We start from the raw sequence: 15609 nt of genomic DNA, 5'->3' as shown, positions 1-15609 counted from the left end.
TTGTTCATTCTCATTATGCTCCATGTAGGCAGGGACTGGTCAGATAAGCCCACTGCTGTAGCTCCAGTTCATAGCAAGGGACCTGGCACAAATCAGAGATTCAGTAAACATTTGGATCAGTAATTAAAATTATCCTCCCACATCTAATCACCTGCATAAAGCATTCACCTTCTCCCTGAATTAAGCTCAGCATGTTTGTAGTATATCCCTTTGGGCAAGCAACCCCTGATGCCCCAGGCCAGGGCCCCTTCCCCATCTGTACCCTCTCTGTTCACACCAGTCCCAGCACCTATCTTGTTGCTGGCCTATGAGTGTGGTTCTTCCCACCAACATATGAAGATAAGCGGAGAAACAGGCAACTGAGAGAACTCCAGGGCTTTTAATAAACAGAATCTAGAGCCTGCCCCGACCTGGTATGTAGTCAAAAATCAGGCTGCACTCAAGGAGTTTAAGTCCATCCTGCAATGTGGGTGAGGCCAGAGAGCTGGGGAAGAGGAAGAGAGGGATTAGCCCAGGGTAGGCTGGATATGGGGATAATGTACAAAACTTCATCCATAAGATAAACTCCTTGCTCCTCCCCATGTCCCATCCCCTCCATGAATAGCGGAGCACAGAAACAGAGACAGATAGACCAGAGACCCTCGCTCCTGCCATACCTACAGTCCAGGGACACCATAGCCTGAGTTGGAGTCTGACCTGATCTAGGATCCTTCCCCATGTTGCTGTCTCCCAGGAAGCCATGGTAAGCCTGTATCTCCAGCAGGCTGTGGGTTGTTGGCCTTGGGGAGACAAGGTATGAGCAGTGAGTAAGATTTATCTCCCAGCTTTTCTCTCTGCCTCCCTGCCCAACTGTTCCATCTTTCATTCACCTTGGAGGACACACATTCATCTCTCCCCATGGTGTCCCGAATGTTCTGCTCCTGGGGCTGGGTCAGCTGCTGGGGCTTATCCTTAGGAAGATCCAACTCTTGTGGCACCTCTGCCTCAGCCTCATGGAATAGCAGCTTACCCTGAAGGGTGTATAGCAGGTGGAGGAAGGTCTGGTGCCTGGAAGGAGGAGGTGGGTGTGAAGACAGCGAACCTCAGCTGAACCACCCTGGGTCTGTAGCCCATGTTCCCGGCCTCACCTCTGCAGCTTGTACTGCTCCTGCCCTGCCTGCTGCTTCAGGGTTCCAAGTTCCTGATATAGCTGTTCAAGCTCCTGCTGAGTTCCTGTCTGACGCTCCCTCACCTCTGAAGAAACCACTGCCAGATGCTGCAGACGCTTCTCCTACCAGGAGTGAGAATGTAGACACGGTTCCTCAGATGCTGACGTCTTAGAGCCATTTCCCCAACCCCTACAGCCTAGAACTAGCTGGGGGTTCAGACGCATAGATGGAAAGAGGGACTCTACTCACTTTAGGCAGGACCAGGGGCTTAGAAAAAAGGAAGGGTCAGAATGTGTTGTTACAAGGTGAGGCATTCTGGAGAAAAGGAGCACAAAGATGATGATAACACTTATTTAGTTTGCTATGTGCCAGGCACTATTTTAAGCACTTGCTGTACCAATTACTTAATCATCATAATAACTCTATAGAGTAGATGCTATTATTTTCTTCTTTCACAGATGAAGAAACGGAAGCAGAGAAAGTTAGGTGACTGCCCAAGATCATGCAGTGGTAAGTGGTGATGCTAGGATTCAATTCCATGTTGGTACCCATGCTATAATGCCTCACTGGAGGAAACAGAATAAAGGTTTTCTAGGACTTGGCCCATGCAATAGCATGGTGGCGAGAAGAGGTATTTTCCTAGGTGAATGGACCAACCTGTTGTAGCTGCCACTGCTTCTGGACTATTCTGAGTTTTTCCATGGCCATTTGCTTCTGCAGGTAAACAAAGGAGGGGAACAAGGAGAGGAGGAGTGCATTTTCATGTTTGGATTTCTTTTTTTTTTTTTATAGTAAGTCTTTGTTGGTTATCTATTTTAAATATAGCAGTTTGTACATGTCAATCCCAAACTCCCAATCTATCCCTGGCCCTCACCCTTCCCCCTGGTAACCATAAGTTCATTCTCTAAGTCTGTGAGTCTGTTTCTGTTTTGTAAATAAGTTCATTTGTATCATTTTTTTTTTTAGATTCCACATATAAGTGATATCATATGATATTTGTCTTTCTCTGTCTGACTGACTTCACTTAGTACGATAATCTCCAGGTCTATCCATGTTGCTGCAAATGGCATTATTTCATTCTTTTTAATGGCTGAGTAATATTGACGGATGAAAGGATAAAGAAGATGTGGTACAGGGGCTTCCCTGGTGGTGCAGTGGTTAAGAATCCGCCTGCCAATGCAGGGGACATGGGTTCAAGCCCTGGTCTGGGAAGATCCCACATGCCGGGGAGCAACCAAGCCTGTGCGCCACAACTACTCTGCCTACGCTCTAGAGCCCGTGAGCCACAACTACTGAGCCAGTGTGCTGCAACTACTGAAGCCCACACGCCTAGAGCCCGGGCTCTGCAACAAGAGAAGTCACCGCAATGAGAAGCCCGCGCACCGCAACGAACAGTAGCCCCCACTCGCCACAACTAGAGAAAGCTGGCGCGAAGACACGAAGACCCAACACAGCCAAAAATAAATAAAAATAAAATAAATAAATTTATATATATATTAAAAAAGATGTGGTACATATATACAATGGAATATTACTCATCCATGTGGTTGGATTTTAAAAGACAGCCAGTGGGTCCAACCCAGCATGTTCACCATTTTCCTCCTCCTCTCTGCCTGCCCTCTCCTCCCCTCATCCTTGGTTCACCTTGGCCTGGAGTTGTTCAAGGGCCTCCTGGAGCTTGGCCTGCTTCCTTTGGGCCTCCTCCACCTTGGGCAGTGCCTGGGTCAGGGAACTTGTGATGGCCTCCACGTGCTCTTGGTAGGTGGCCTTCAGCTCTTTCCATTGCTCTTTGACTTCAATTGCCTTCTGCCCTGAGAAGAGCCAAGAGTGAGGGAATAAGTGAGGTTGGCCCACCTGCCTGCAACACTGGGGCTTCAGTCTTCCCGGCAGCCAAACAGCTGACTTGACTGACGTCCCTCTTCCTTCTTCACTAGGGAAGCCCCTATTCCAACCCCCTGCCCACTCACGGCTCGTGTCTTCAGAAGCCAAGGGGTTCAGGTCCTGGGCAGTGCCTTCCTGAACCAAGAAATTCTGCAGGAAGTCTACTACTTGAAGCTGGCTGCAGAGGAGCTTGTCTTTCTTCCGGGAGTCCTGTTCAGAAGGAGGGTGGATGCAGGTAATATTCTTACCTCCTTGTACTATAGGCCAACAAGGTTACCTTCCAGTCTGCTCACAATTATCGCTGCCCAGTGTCTCAATAGGAGGACCCAGGAGCAGTCCCTGGCTTGTGAAAGGCTAGCTCCCATCTTGTACGCACCATCACAAACTCAGCCAGCATCTGCACGGGCAGTTCTGCCTCCTCCTGAAGACCTAGAGGCTCCAGGATGTCTGCCACCTTGGCCAGGGCCCTGAAGGGGCAAGAAAACAGGAGAAACTGCAGACTCCTGGGGTCCTAAGTCTAGTCAATTTGTGTGCACATGCACATATGTGATTATGTGTATTAACGCTGAGTCTTGTCCTGCCTAGCACTGGCTTGAAGGGCCATCTGGGACCAGGAATGGTGTTTGTATGGAAGACACATGGAGGTAGTAAGTGCCGTGAAGAAAAATAAGCAAAGCAAGGGGAATAGGAGTGTGGGGAAGGAGCTGTGATTTTAAATAGGGAATGTCTCACTGAATAGAAACCGTTTGAGTTTCTGAAATCAGTCATGGAAATATACAGGGAAGGGGGGAGCCCCGCCACGCAGAGGACACAAGCTTGGGGGCAGGGTATCAGAGTACTTGAGGAGGAGCTAAGGACAGGGGGCTGGACCCCTGGGTCTAGGCTCTCCAGAGTTCTCCCTTGTTAGCGGCCGTAGCAGTCCATTAGGAGGCGGGGATGGGGACAAAATAATCCACTGGGAGAGTGTGTGTTGGACAGGGGTGACAGAAATTGAATGGCCCTCCCAGCATGTCTCCTAGGGATGGAAAGTCTCCTGTTAGGATGGTCGATCTGCGAAGAGATATGGAGGGTTAACAGAGATGGAACGGTCCCCTTTCAGAACACACCTCTGGGGTGTGTGTGTACGTGGTGGGGGACGGACAGTCCCTCATAGCCCTTACTCCTGGAGAGACGCAACCGTCACCTCAGGAACCTAAGACTGGGGGGCTGGTATCAGGATCACTTCACGGCTTAGTCGACCCGCAACCGCTGTAAGGGGTGGAGGGGAATTACTGATTTTACTTGGGACCGCGCAAGGTCCGCCCCAGCCCGCCCCCGGCTGCCACCTGGCGAGACACACTTACTCTCGGGCAGCGGCCTCCGCCTTAGTCTCTGCCGCCTCCATCATTCCTCGGGCCGCGCTTCAGCTCAAACCTCAGTCCACTTTGGACCCGCCGCGCACCGCGCGCCGGGACAGGCGATTGGATGTCCTGTCAGTGGGCGGGAATCAAGGACCATTGGGCACTCTCATTGGCAGGCGCAGATTGGCGCGTTAGCGCGCCCCGTTGTTTGGCGCAGGCGCAGTTGTTGCTGAGCCCTGCAGGCGTGCAGAAGTTCTACGCCTGCGCAGTAACCCGTAGGCGGTGCTGAGGTTTGGAGGTGCGGCTTGAGCTCGCTCAGTGGCGCGCTGCCTAGTTCTCAGAGTGAGAGAAAAGACGTTTGCTCTGTTTAGCTTTTAGGGGCAACTCTCAGAGTTACCTTTATTAAAAAAAAGAAAGAAAAAGAAAAAAAAAATCTGCCCTTGAAGGAGAACGCTGGGTCTGTCTTCCGAGACACTTGGCATCAATAACGGATAACTAATCCTGGAGACTGAGGAAACAAATAATCAGCTCAAAATGCTTACAGCCTTTCAAAGATTTTCCAGGATGCGGGTTTGGGAGAGAAAACCTAAGCACAGCCCAGCGAATTGCCTGCGTTGACCGGTTGGAGCCGAAAGTTTGTGGGAGACCAAGGCAGGTAATGACCTCCAGAGTATAGCAGAAAGGAGAGGGTTGCTCAGAGAGAGAACTCGGAGTTCTGTAGAGTTTTCTCCAGTACTCTGCTGAGTTCTGAGCATCTTGTGTTTGAGGAAACTACCCCGAAGGGGTTTTAAGGATTCCCAGAGATCACTTAGGGTCAGTAACTCCTTCCACCAGTCAGGCTAGAAAACTTCATAATCCATGGGACGTTGGTTGGCGTACACAGACAGGTTTTGCCTTAGTAATAGGGCATTAGCCCTAGACACCTCACGCCTCTAGTGCCACCTAACAAATCTTAAAAGCAAGGCCCAAGTGGATCAAACGGTTAACAAATCATTTAAGTATATGATAGATCAAAGTTAAATAATATTTATAGAAATACAAAAATGTCCAGCAACCAGTAAGGTACAGTTCACAATGTCTGGCATCCAATTAAAAACTACCAAGCTAGAAAGAGAAAAACAAATATTGTATGCCAACGCATATATATGGAACCTAAAAAAATGGTACTGATGGACCTAGAGGCAGGGCAGGATTAAGACACAGACATAGAGAACAGAGTTGAGGACACAGTGGGGGAAGGGGAAGCTGGGACAAAGTGAGAGAGTGGCATGGACATATACACACTACCAAATGTAAGATAGATAGCTAGTGGGAAGCAGCCGCATAGCACAGGGAGATCAGCTGGGTGCTTTGTGACGACCTGGAGGGGTGGGATAGGGAGGGTGGGAGGGAGACGCAAGAGGGAGGGGATATGGGGATATACGTATATGTATAGCTGATTCACTTTGTTGTACAGCAAAAACTAATACATTGTAAAGCAATTATATGCCAATGAAGATATTAAAAAAAAAAACCAAGCTTGCAAAAAAGCAGGAAAAGAAAACCCATGTTTAGGAGAAAAATCAATCACTGTTCAGAATAGAAATAGATGCTAGAATTAACAGACAAGGGTTTTAAAACAGTTATGTTCAAAAAGATAAGCAGAGGTATAATCAAAAAGATAATAAGAGGTAAGGATATGGAAAAAGTGGACTGCTCACGTTACTGGTAGGAATGTAAAATGGTGCATCTGCTTTTGGAAAACAGTTTAGCAGTTTCTCAAAATGTTAAACATATAGTGACCATATGAACCACAATTCCACTCCTGGGTATATATCCAAGAGAAATGAAAACATGCCCATAAAAACTTGTACACAAATATCCATAGTGCAGCATTATTTGCAAGGGCTGAAAAGTAGAAACAACCCAAGTCCCTTCAGCTGGTGAATGGAAAAAACAAAAATCTACATCTGTTAAATGGGGTATTTTTCAGCAATAAAAGAGAATGAGGTAAAAATACATGCTAAAACATAGATGAGCCTTGAAAACATGCTAAGTGCCAGTTGAAAGAGAGCAGATATTGTATGATTTCATTAATGTGACATGTCCGGATTAAGCATATCTGAAGAAACAGAAAATAGATTAGTGGTTGCCAGGGCTGGGAGCTGGCACGGGAATGGGGGAAGGTTGCTAGTGTATGGGGAGAGACTGCAAATGGACATGGGGTTTCTTTTACTGGGTAAATAAATGAAAATGTTCTAAAATTAGACTATAGGGAAGGTGGAACAATTCTGTGCAAAAAAACCACTCAATTTACACTTTAAATGGATCTTAATAAAGCTCTGAAAAAAGTTAATCAGAAATATGAAACATGTAATAAAGACCTAAATCAAACCTGTAGAGGTGAAAACTGCAATGTGACGGATGAAATTAAATGGAATTAATAGCAGATTAAACATTGCATAATAAGAGATAAAAGAAATTGAAGACATAGTCTTAGAAACTAACACAAATAGTAGAAAACTAAAACATAAAAAGAACAAAGCAACAGAGAGCTGTGGTACAATTTCTGACAACCTGTGCTTTCCATAAAGGACCTTCTTGCTTGACTGAGTCCTTCCTGCTTGATGAGTCTACTTTTTAGAACTTTCTAAATATTCTACATATACAATACAGTGGAGAAAATAAATGACACTTTCTGAAAAGTACATTTGATTGGAGTAACAAGGATTGACTATCAATCTCTTTATGTTTGAAGGTTTGGGTCCCTTTGATCTATTTATCACAAATTCCCACAGAAATACTGCGTTTTGAATAAAATCCTTTTCAAATGTTTGAAATGACCTCACTTCACATCTAAATTTAAATATTTTAGGGTAAACTGAAGACCAAATCTTTAAAAGAGCAAACAATAAATAGCAAATCAAAATGACATACTGCAAGTTGAACTTGAATGCAAGTTGACTTTGGACTATACATAGCACAAATTTGCCAGCTCTGGGAAATTCCCTGGAGGTCCAGTGGTTAGGACTCCGTGCTCTTCCTGCCAAGGGCCTGGGTTCAGCCTCTGGTCGGGAATAAAATCCCACAGGTAGCGCGGCATGGCCAAAAACAAAAACAAACAAACAAACAAAACCCAAATTTGCCAGCTCTGTTTAACCTTCCACTTGGCTCTGATTTATAGAGATCTGACCTAGAATTCTAATGAAAGTTACTATAGATAATAAAAAAGTATGATTCCAAGTTTCCTCCTCTTTCTGTGTTTTCTAATCCACAAGCCACAGCCACATGTGGCTATTTAAATTTAATTACAGTTAAATAAGATTAAAAGTTTATTTTCTAAATCACGTTCGCCACATTTCAGTGCTCAATAGCTATGTGTGCCTAGTGTCTGCCATACTGGACAATGCAAATTTTGGAACATTTCCATCAATGGAAAGTTCAATTGGACAGTGATGATTCATAAACTTTTAGGTACATTAGATACATACATCCTGTAATTTATGTACAAAAAGTTTACATTAATTTCAACAAAACCAACAGGGTAAAAAAAAATTCCATAGCTTAAAAAGTCACATTTGCAGTAAAGAGGTTGCAAGTGTATAAATTGTATGTGTTTTTAAATTTAAAGAGTTCTTGTTTGCAGCTTATCAAACTCTAATGCCCTCCGTAAATTATATTAAAAAATTTTGTATTGCTCAACCGATCTTCCCCTGTTGTAGAAGGTAACAGCACAACCAGGAAGGATGTAAAGCAAATTCCCTTAAGCATATAATTGATATGGGCATTATATTTTCATTTATTAAGGTGGAAACATCTATTCAGTCATTGAATAAGTGGAAAATGTTTTATAAAGCATATGTTCCTAGAAATAGAAAATTTCCTCACTCATGTTGACGCTTTCTTTGTGTAGTGCACGTGAAACAGTTCTGAAAATAGCACTTTAACACTCAGATGGAATATCAGCTGCTTTATTGAGATGCATGAAATAATTGTTGGAGCAGATTCATCTGAGATTCATAGAGCATTAAGTAAATATAAGTAATAAGATAAGACATATGTTTGCAATTGTCTATAGAAAAAATACCTCCAGTACTTTATAAAACATTGAAAACAAAATACTGTGCTTTGGGGACTGATTTCTATTTGTACAGAAGCTCTGTTTGGTATATCCAGCTCTGCCAGCATTGTTTTAGGATTTAAAGTTGTATTTCTACATCTTCTCTGCCCTGTCGCAAGGTCATCTAAATGAGTCACGGGAAATCCAGTGAATAAAACATTATATATAAATAGGTATATATAGACATAGATACACATACATCTGTCTATATCTCTATACATATCTTCATATGTGTTTGTATATCTTACACAGTAAAAATTAACTAAAAAGTAACATTTTAAAATCGATTTAATTTTCTCCTAGTATTTTAACACCAGGCTTTTCTATAGCTTCACTGATTTTTTGCTTTCCATGTCACAGTCACTCTCAGAGTACTAAATGTAATTCTCTTCTGATATTTATTAGTTCAGAGGCTAAAGCAATAACAATGCAGGTAAATAAAACATATGTGCTAGGCCATTTTCAAAGGCTGCTTGAAAATTTTATTCATTACGATAAAACTATCAAAAATATCTCCTCTTTTCTACCTTCCTAAACATAGGAATATTTCTGTGTTTATATCACTTTGACCATTAGTTGCTGGATGTTTTCTTCTATATTTCAACTATTCTCCAAGCAGGCCCTCTGAGAGCTTACACAATTTAGTCTGCTGATTTTTTTTTTAATTGTTTTTGGTAATAGTAACTTTTTAGGTTTTTTTTAATTCACAAAATATATGATGAAAATTTTGTTTAAAAAGTTGGTAAATAATTATTGCTTTGGTGTAGGTGTTTTAATGCATTAAGGCAAATTGTATATCCGATTGGAACATCTATGCAGTAAGCTAAATATGTGGCAGATAATACAAATAATTAATCAAAAAGTGTTGACACTCAAACTTTTTTTTTTTTTTTGCGGTACGTGGGCCTCTCACTGTTGTGACCTCTGCCGTTGCAGAGCACAGGCTCCGGACGCGCAGGCTCAGCGGCCATGGCTCATGGGCCTAGCCGCTCCGCGGCATGTGGGATCTTCCCGGACCGGGGCACGAACTCGCGTCCCCTGCATCGGCAGGCGGACTCTCAATCACTGTGCCACTAGGGAAGTCTGACACTCAAACTCTTGATGAGGAAAATACTTTTGCTTTTATCAGCCAGTGAATATATGCTTTGGTTTTCGTGTGTGTGTGTGTGTGTGTGTGTGTGTGTGTGTGTGTGTGTGTGTGTGTGTGTGTGTGTGTGTGTGTGTGTGTCAGTCTTGCTCTGGGAAAAAGAAATTCCCATCGGTTTACTTACTTTTTAAAAACAGCTTTATTGAAGTATGAATTATGTGACAAAATTTATCAATCATAAATGTAAAATTCAATGATTTTATTATATTTACATAGAATTGTGCAGTCAGTTTTAAGACATTTTTATCACCCCTAAGAGATCCACTTTGCCTGTTTGCAGTGAATCCCTTTTTGTAGCCCCGGGCCCAGACTAACACTGATTTTTTTTCTTTGTCTCTGTAGACTAGCCTTTTCTGGACATTCCAGAAACATACAATATGTAGGTGTTTTTGCATCTGGCCTCTTTGCCTTAGCACAGTGTTTTGAGAATCATCCATGTTGTAGCATACATTGGTAATTTGTTCGTTTTTATTGATGAATATATTCCAATGTGGAGATATACCACAAACAATTTATTTGTTCACCAGTTGATGGAAATTGTACTGTTTCTGGTGATTGACATATGAATAATGCTGCTGTGAATATTCCCAGAAAAGATTTTTGTGTGTGTGTGAACATATGTTTACATGTCTCTTGAGGAGATACCTAGTAATGAAATCACTGAATCACTTGGTAAGTTTATGTTTAACTTTTTAAGGAGGTACCAAGGTATCTGTCCAAAGTGGCGATACCATTTTACATTCTCCCCTGCAATATATGAGGGTTTCAGACTTCTCCACATCTTCACATGTTATGCTCAGTAGTTTTAATGATAACCATTCTAGTGGGTGTAAAGTAGTATCTCGTTGTAGTTTTAATGTGCATTTCCCCCAATGACTAATTATGATGGCCATCTTTTCATATATTTATTATTCATTTATACATCTTCTTGGGTGAAATATCTATTCCAATACTTTACAGTCCTCACTTAGAAAAACTGGGTTAATTTTTTAATTAATATTGAGTTGTAAAAGTTATTTCTATTCTATGTAAAAGTATTTTTTAATCAGATACATGATTTGCAAGTATTTTTTCCCAGCCTGTGGCTTGTCTTTCATTTTCTTAACAGTGTCTTAAATATTAAGAACACTTTGCCTAGCTGAAGTTATGGAATGTTTTTTCCATGTTTTCTTCTCAAAGCTGTATAGTTTTAATTCTTACATTTACATTTATGATTCATTTTGAGTTAATTTTGTGTACAATGTGAGATAAGAGTCTAAATTCATCTTCCTGTATATGGGCATTCAGTTGTTATAGCACTACTTGTCAAAAAATTATTCTTTTCTCATGTAATTGTCTTGGCACTTCTTGTCAAAAAATCAACTGGCTAAAAATGTATTGTGTTTCCTGGACTCTCAATTCTATTTCATTGATCAACATTCTTAGTCTTACAGCAGCACCACATTGTTTTGATTTTTGCACCTTTTTATAGTACCTTTAGAAATTGGGAAGTGTATGTCTTCCAAATACTTCTTCCTTTACAAATATGACGACTCTTCTGGTTTTGTTTTGTTTTTGGCCACACCACGTGGCTTGTGGGATCTTAGTTCCCCTTGACTATTCTGGATCTTTTGCATTTCCATATACATTTTAGGAATGGCTGATCAATATCTATCAAAAGGCCTGCTGGGATTTTTTATGATTTGCATTGTATTAGGTTGGAAGATACGGATAATGGTTTTGGTTTGTCTCTGTTGTTTTCATTTATTTTTATTTTTACCACTGTGTGTTATTACAAAGCTAGGCTGCCAATAATTTTCAGGCAATACTTGGTATATTTATTGCATAAGACAGTGAACCAGCCAAGTGTCTCCAGGAATTCTCTGGAACTGGTGAGGCCGAACTCTAGGTAAACACTTCTCTCTCCAGATAACTATCTTAAACACCAACTAGAGGTGGACCAGTTAGACTTTGGAAAAACTTTAACGTTCAAATCAAAGTATTGGACACAATAACCTCACCTTGTTTAGAAGAAAGCAGGCAGAAGATTAAATACTTTATTAACAGAACACAGTAATATTTTATTGACAAAGCTAGATAATTTGCTCTGACACAATTAGGTATTTTTTTCTTCATAACTGCTCTCTCTGAACATTTCAAGAGCTGATCATCTTTGTGTTTTGAAAAAAGCGATGGCAACTTCTAAACTGATGTGCAAATTTTGAAATTTGGAAAAGAAAATGGATTAAGTCCTCCTTAAACCTGGCATCTGTGGGAATTTTGTTCTGCATGGATGAAATTCACATTTATTAATTCAAGGCACTAAGCTAGACTTAAAAAAAAAATTCTTTCATTTAATTGCCACACAGAAACTCTCTGAACTAACTTATTATTCCCGATCAAGAGAAAAAAAACAGAAACTCAGGAAAGCCTAACTGAAGTAATTTTACCAAGGCCACAGAACTACTGTAGTAAGTTGCAAACCTAAATCTGAAATATGTCTGACACCAAATTAGCTCTTTCTATGTGAACTGATTGGAGTTAGACCTGAGAGATTTTCAGCAATAAAATTCAGCCTTTGTTGAAGGCCTGTTTTTCTTATGTCATCAGCATCTTATTCTCTACCTGATTCTCAGTAAATGTTTTTAAAATTGATTTGAAATTGCTTTGTTTTACATTTTTTAGAATTTTATTTTATTTATTTTAAATTTATTTATTTATTTATTTGGCTGCATTGGGTCTTCGTTGCGGTGCGTGGGCTTCTCATTGTGGTGGCTTCTCCTGTTGCGGAGCGTGGGCTCTAGGCGCACAGGCTTCAGTAGTTGTGCCGCGCAGACTCAGTAGTTGTGGCTTGCGGGCTGTAGAGTGTAGGCTTAGTAGTTGTGGCGCATGGTCTTAGTTGCTTCGCGGCATGTGGGATCTTCCTGGACCAGGGCTCGAACTTGTGTCCCCTGCTTTGGCAGATGGATTCTTAACCACTGTGCCACCAGGGAAGTCCCTGCTTTGTTATTTTGCTTTTTTTCTGTTCTACCTACATGCAATAGTAGTGCTTTACCCCCAAAATATGTGTGCCTTATATTTATGGTTTCTGAAACTTTAAAAGCTTTATTTATTGGGAATTTCAGTTGACAGAGGACATATCTTAGTACAAATAGTTTTTTAGATTCTCTTCAATTATAGCATTTCAGTGACTAGCATTTTCAACATTGTACATTTTCAACAGCTGAGAGAGTCATATTTCCTCAGAGGAAATTAGTTGCCCCCTGAAGATGCTGAAAATCAGGTTTATTATAGCACAATTCATGGCAAAAGGCAAAGAACATGGTCTTTATAGTAAGAGATTGAGGTTCAATTTCAGTTCAACTACCTAGTGCATTTGTGACCTTGGACAATTTAAATGAAATCATGAATTCTGTTTTCTCATTTATTAAATAGGGATAATGATGAGCAGGTTTCTTGTGAAAAACAGAGTAAAAGAATTTTTGGAAAATATCTTGATCTATGTTCGACACATAGTGGATGTTATTAACATTTTAGTTTCCATGTCCATCAGCCGCTTTTAGGAGTCATATTTAACTAAAGCCAGAACATGAATAACTGCAGAAATTATTTGGGAATAGTCTGTCATATAAGTACTCAGTAAATGCTTAAATGTATACAACATGGATTAGACTTGTTTTAATAAACTATCTCCTCCAATTGCATGGTTGTTTAACATGATTTACAATTTTTACCTTTCACAATGCCCTATTATTCATTTTTCAATGTCAACTTAGTCATTAAACTTAAAACTCTAATTTTGGGTTCCACTAAAACAACTAAGAAATACCCTTCCAAAGACTTAACATTTAGCTCATAAAGCTATTACTGTTTTACTATGAGCTATGATTCTGAGAGTCAGTGATAGTTTGATGTTTGCTACAACTGTGCTTTGCTAAAATTTTCATATTAACATACGACATCTTGTTTTAGGAAGAATCTCCATGTTTAGCATCTAAATTGCAGACCATAACGTATTGCCTTGGTTTGCTAGTTCCAGATGGATAGATTCTATCTTACACCCTGTTCCATTCCCTGTTTCAGTCTCATTCTTCTAACAATGCTAAGCAACCATGCAATTTGGATATGAACCATCAGAACCAAATTGCAAGACCCTCATGAGAAAGCATATCTTGCTAGGAGTAAATGCCCATGAAAGCCTTTTGAATCATTTCTAATCACTGTCTAACCCTCCAGCTTCTTACTCTTTGTTTTCTGACAGTAATGAACCAAATCAACATGGTGAAAGCCTGAAAGCTAAAGGGATTATTTTTCATTCTCAAACTCATTTTTATGTATCTGTTGCACTTATAATCATGTTTAGATTATTCCCATTGCTTTCCTCTAATTTTGAAGGGAGATAATTTCACCTTATCTATATAAATCTTTCCCTTTCAGTTCAAGAAGAGTTATCTGTTTCTCTTCATAGATTAAGCTAAGTGCTAAATATATTTGTTTTTTACCACTCAACAGCCACAGAGCTTCACCCAGGGACAGCTAATATCTCATAGGTGCACAAAGTGGGTGGCTTGGAAAAGCAAGGGGAAGAACAAAGACATAATCTAGGGATTTCCCCCCATTTCATCCTTATACATCTACTCTACAATATTGCTGTAGAAATTACTCATCCCTTTGAAATTTTTTATTCTGTTTAAATATGATTATGAGAAAAAAGTCATAAATCTTCAGGTAAATTTATATTTCCACTAAGTGAAATGCATTTAAAAATAAAACTCAATCCTGGCAAACATGTCCCTTTATATCACATAGATACACTATGTTCAAAAGCAATAATTTAGACAGTTATTTTAGTTTCCAAGTAAGTAAAATTTTTTAAAAATCATGGTGACTAAAATACAGGTTTTCATTATTTCGGTGTCACAATGTACTGTGCCATTTTGAAAGTAGTGATTTACTGGTATTTTTGTCAGTTATTTTGTCAGTTTTAAATATCTAAATATCAATATTTTTATTAACATGTACAAAGATACTTATTGCCTATATTAAAATTGTATGTCAAATGAAATTATATCAAAAAATCCTTCACTCATTACAATTTTTCCAAGGTATTGTATTATAATTATATATCCCAAGGTATCTTATAAGATTAATCATCTTTTCTTAATTCAGTTAACGATTTGTATACAGAGTATGGTTGAATTATGAGTTGGATCTATTCTGCCAATCTCTGTCTTTTAATTTGTGTATTTAGACATTTTAACATATAAAGAAGTTATGTATATGTTGGGGTTTAATTTTGTCATTATTGTTTCTGTTTGTTCCTGTGTTTCTTGTTCCTTTGTTTCCTTCTTTTAGCCTTTCTTAGATTACCTAAACATCTTTTAGAGTTACATTTTTATTTATTTACGATGGCTTGAGTATATCCACTTGTATAATTTTCTGCGTGGTTGTCATAGGTATTCCTGTATACATATATAACTTATCACAAGCTATTGTGTCAATGTTTTTTTGTTTGTTTGTTTGTTTTTGTGGTACGCGGGCCCCTCACTGTTGTGGCCTCTCCCGTTGTGGAGCACAGGCTCCGGATGCGCAGGCTCAGCGTCCATGGCTCACGGACCCAGCCGCTCCGCGGCATGTGGAATCTTCCCGGACCGGGTCATGAGCCTGTGTCCCCTGCATCGGCAGGTGGACTCTCAACCACTGCGCCACCAGGGAAGCCCTGTGTCAATGTTTTACAACTTAGAAGTGTAGAACATTTGCTTCTCTGTAGGTCCCTTTACCCTCTCCATTTTAAAAATATAATTTTCTAATACATTTAGCACCACATCAGATAGTTATAACTTTTATTTTAATCAAAATATTTGCTAAACGAAGCTCATGTGATGAAGAATAGTCTATTATATTTACTATCCAGTTCATTGTTCTTCTTTCCTTTCTAAAGATCCTTGTCTTCTGTTATCACTTTCTTTGTGTTGAGAGAGCTTTCTTTAGTCATTATTTAAGGGTAGATTTGCT

The 15609-nt window shown here is 40.1% G+C and overlaps 1 protein-coding gene across 4 annotated transcripts; it reads right to left on the bottom strand.

The window, feature by feature from the left end:
- Window positions 1–373: 373 nt before the first annotated feature.
- Window positions 374–4457, bottom strand: ZWINT (ZW10 interacting kinetochore protein). Of its 4 annotated transcripts, XM_060126218.1 has the most exons (10): window positions 4373–4452; window positions 4190–4277; window positions 3406–3496; window positions 3116–3239; window positions 2793–2959; window positions 1806–1862; window positions 1128–1270; window positions 870–1047; window positions 697–779; window positions 374–484 (listed from the first exon to the last, which is right to left on the bottom strand). In XM_060126218.1, exons 3-9 carry the CDS (start codon window positions 3424–3426, stop codon window positions 702–704), a joined length of 768 nt encoding a protein of 255 aa, XP_059982201.1. In that variant the 5' UTR covers window positions 3427–3496; window positions 4190–4277; window positions 4373–4452; the 3' UTR covers window positions 374–484; window positions 697–701. The 4 variants fall into 4 exon arrangements, with proteins under 4 accessions (XP_059982201.1, XP_059982197.1, XP_059982200.1 ...); XM_060126214.1 differs by lacking the exon at window positions 4190–4277 and having other exon boundaries at window positions 4373–4457; XM_060126217.1 differs by lacking the exon at window positions 3406–3496 and having other exon boundaries at window positions 4136–4277.
- Between the last annotated feature and the right edge of the window lie 11152 nt (window positions 4458–15609).

This window comes from Lagenorhynchus albirostris, chromosome 16 (assembly GCF_949774975.1).
Source record: "Lagenorhynchus albirostris chromosome 16, mLagAlb1.1, whole genome shotgun sequence".
NCBI lineage: Eukaryota > Metazoa > Chordata > Mammalia > Artiodactyla > Delphinidae > Lagenorhynchus > Lagenorhynchus albirostris.
The sequence above is the reverse complement of the archived record's forward strand: the minus strand, read 5'-3'. Positions and strand labels throughout refer to the sequence as shown.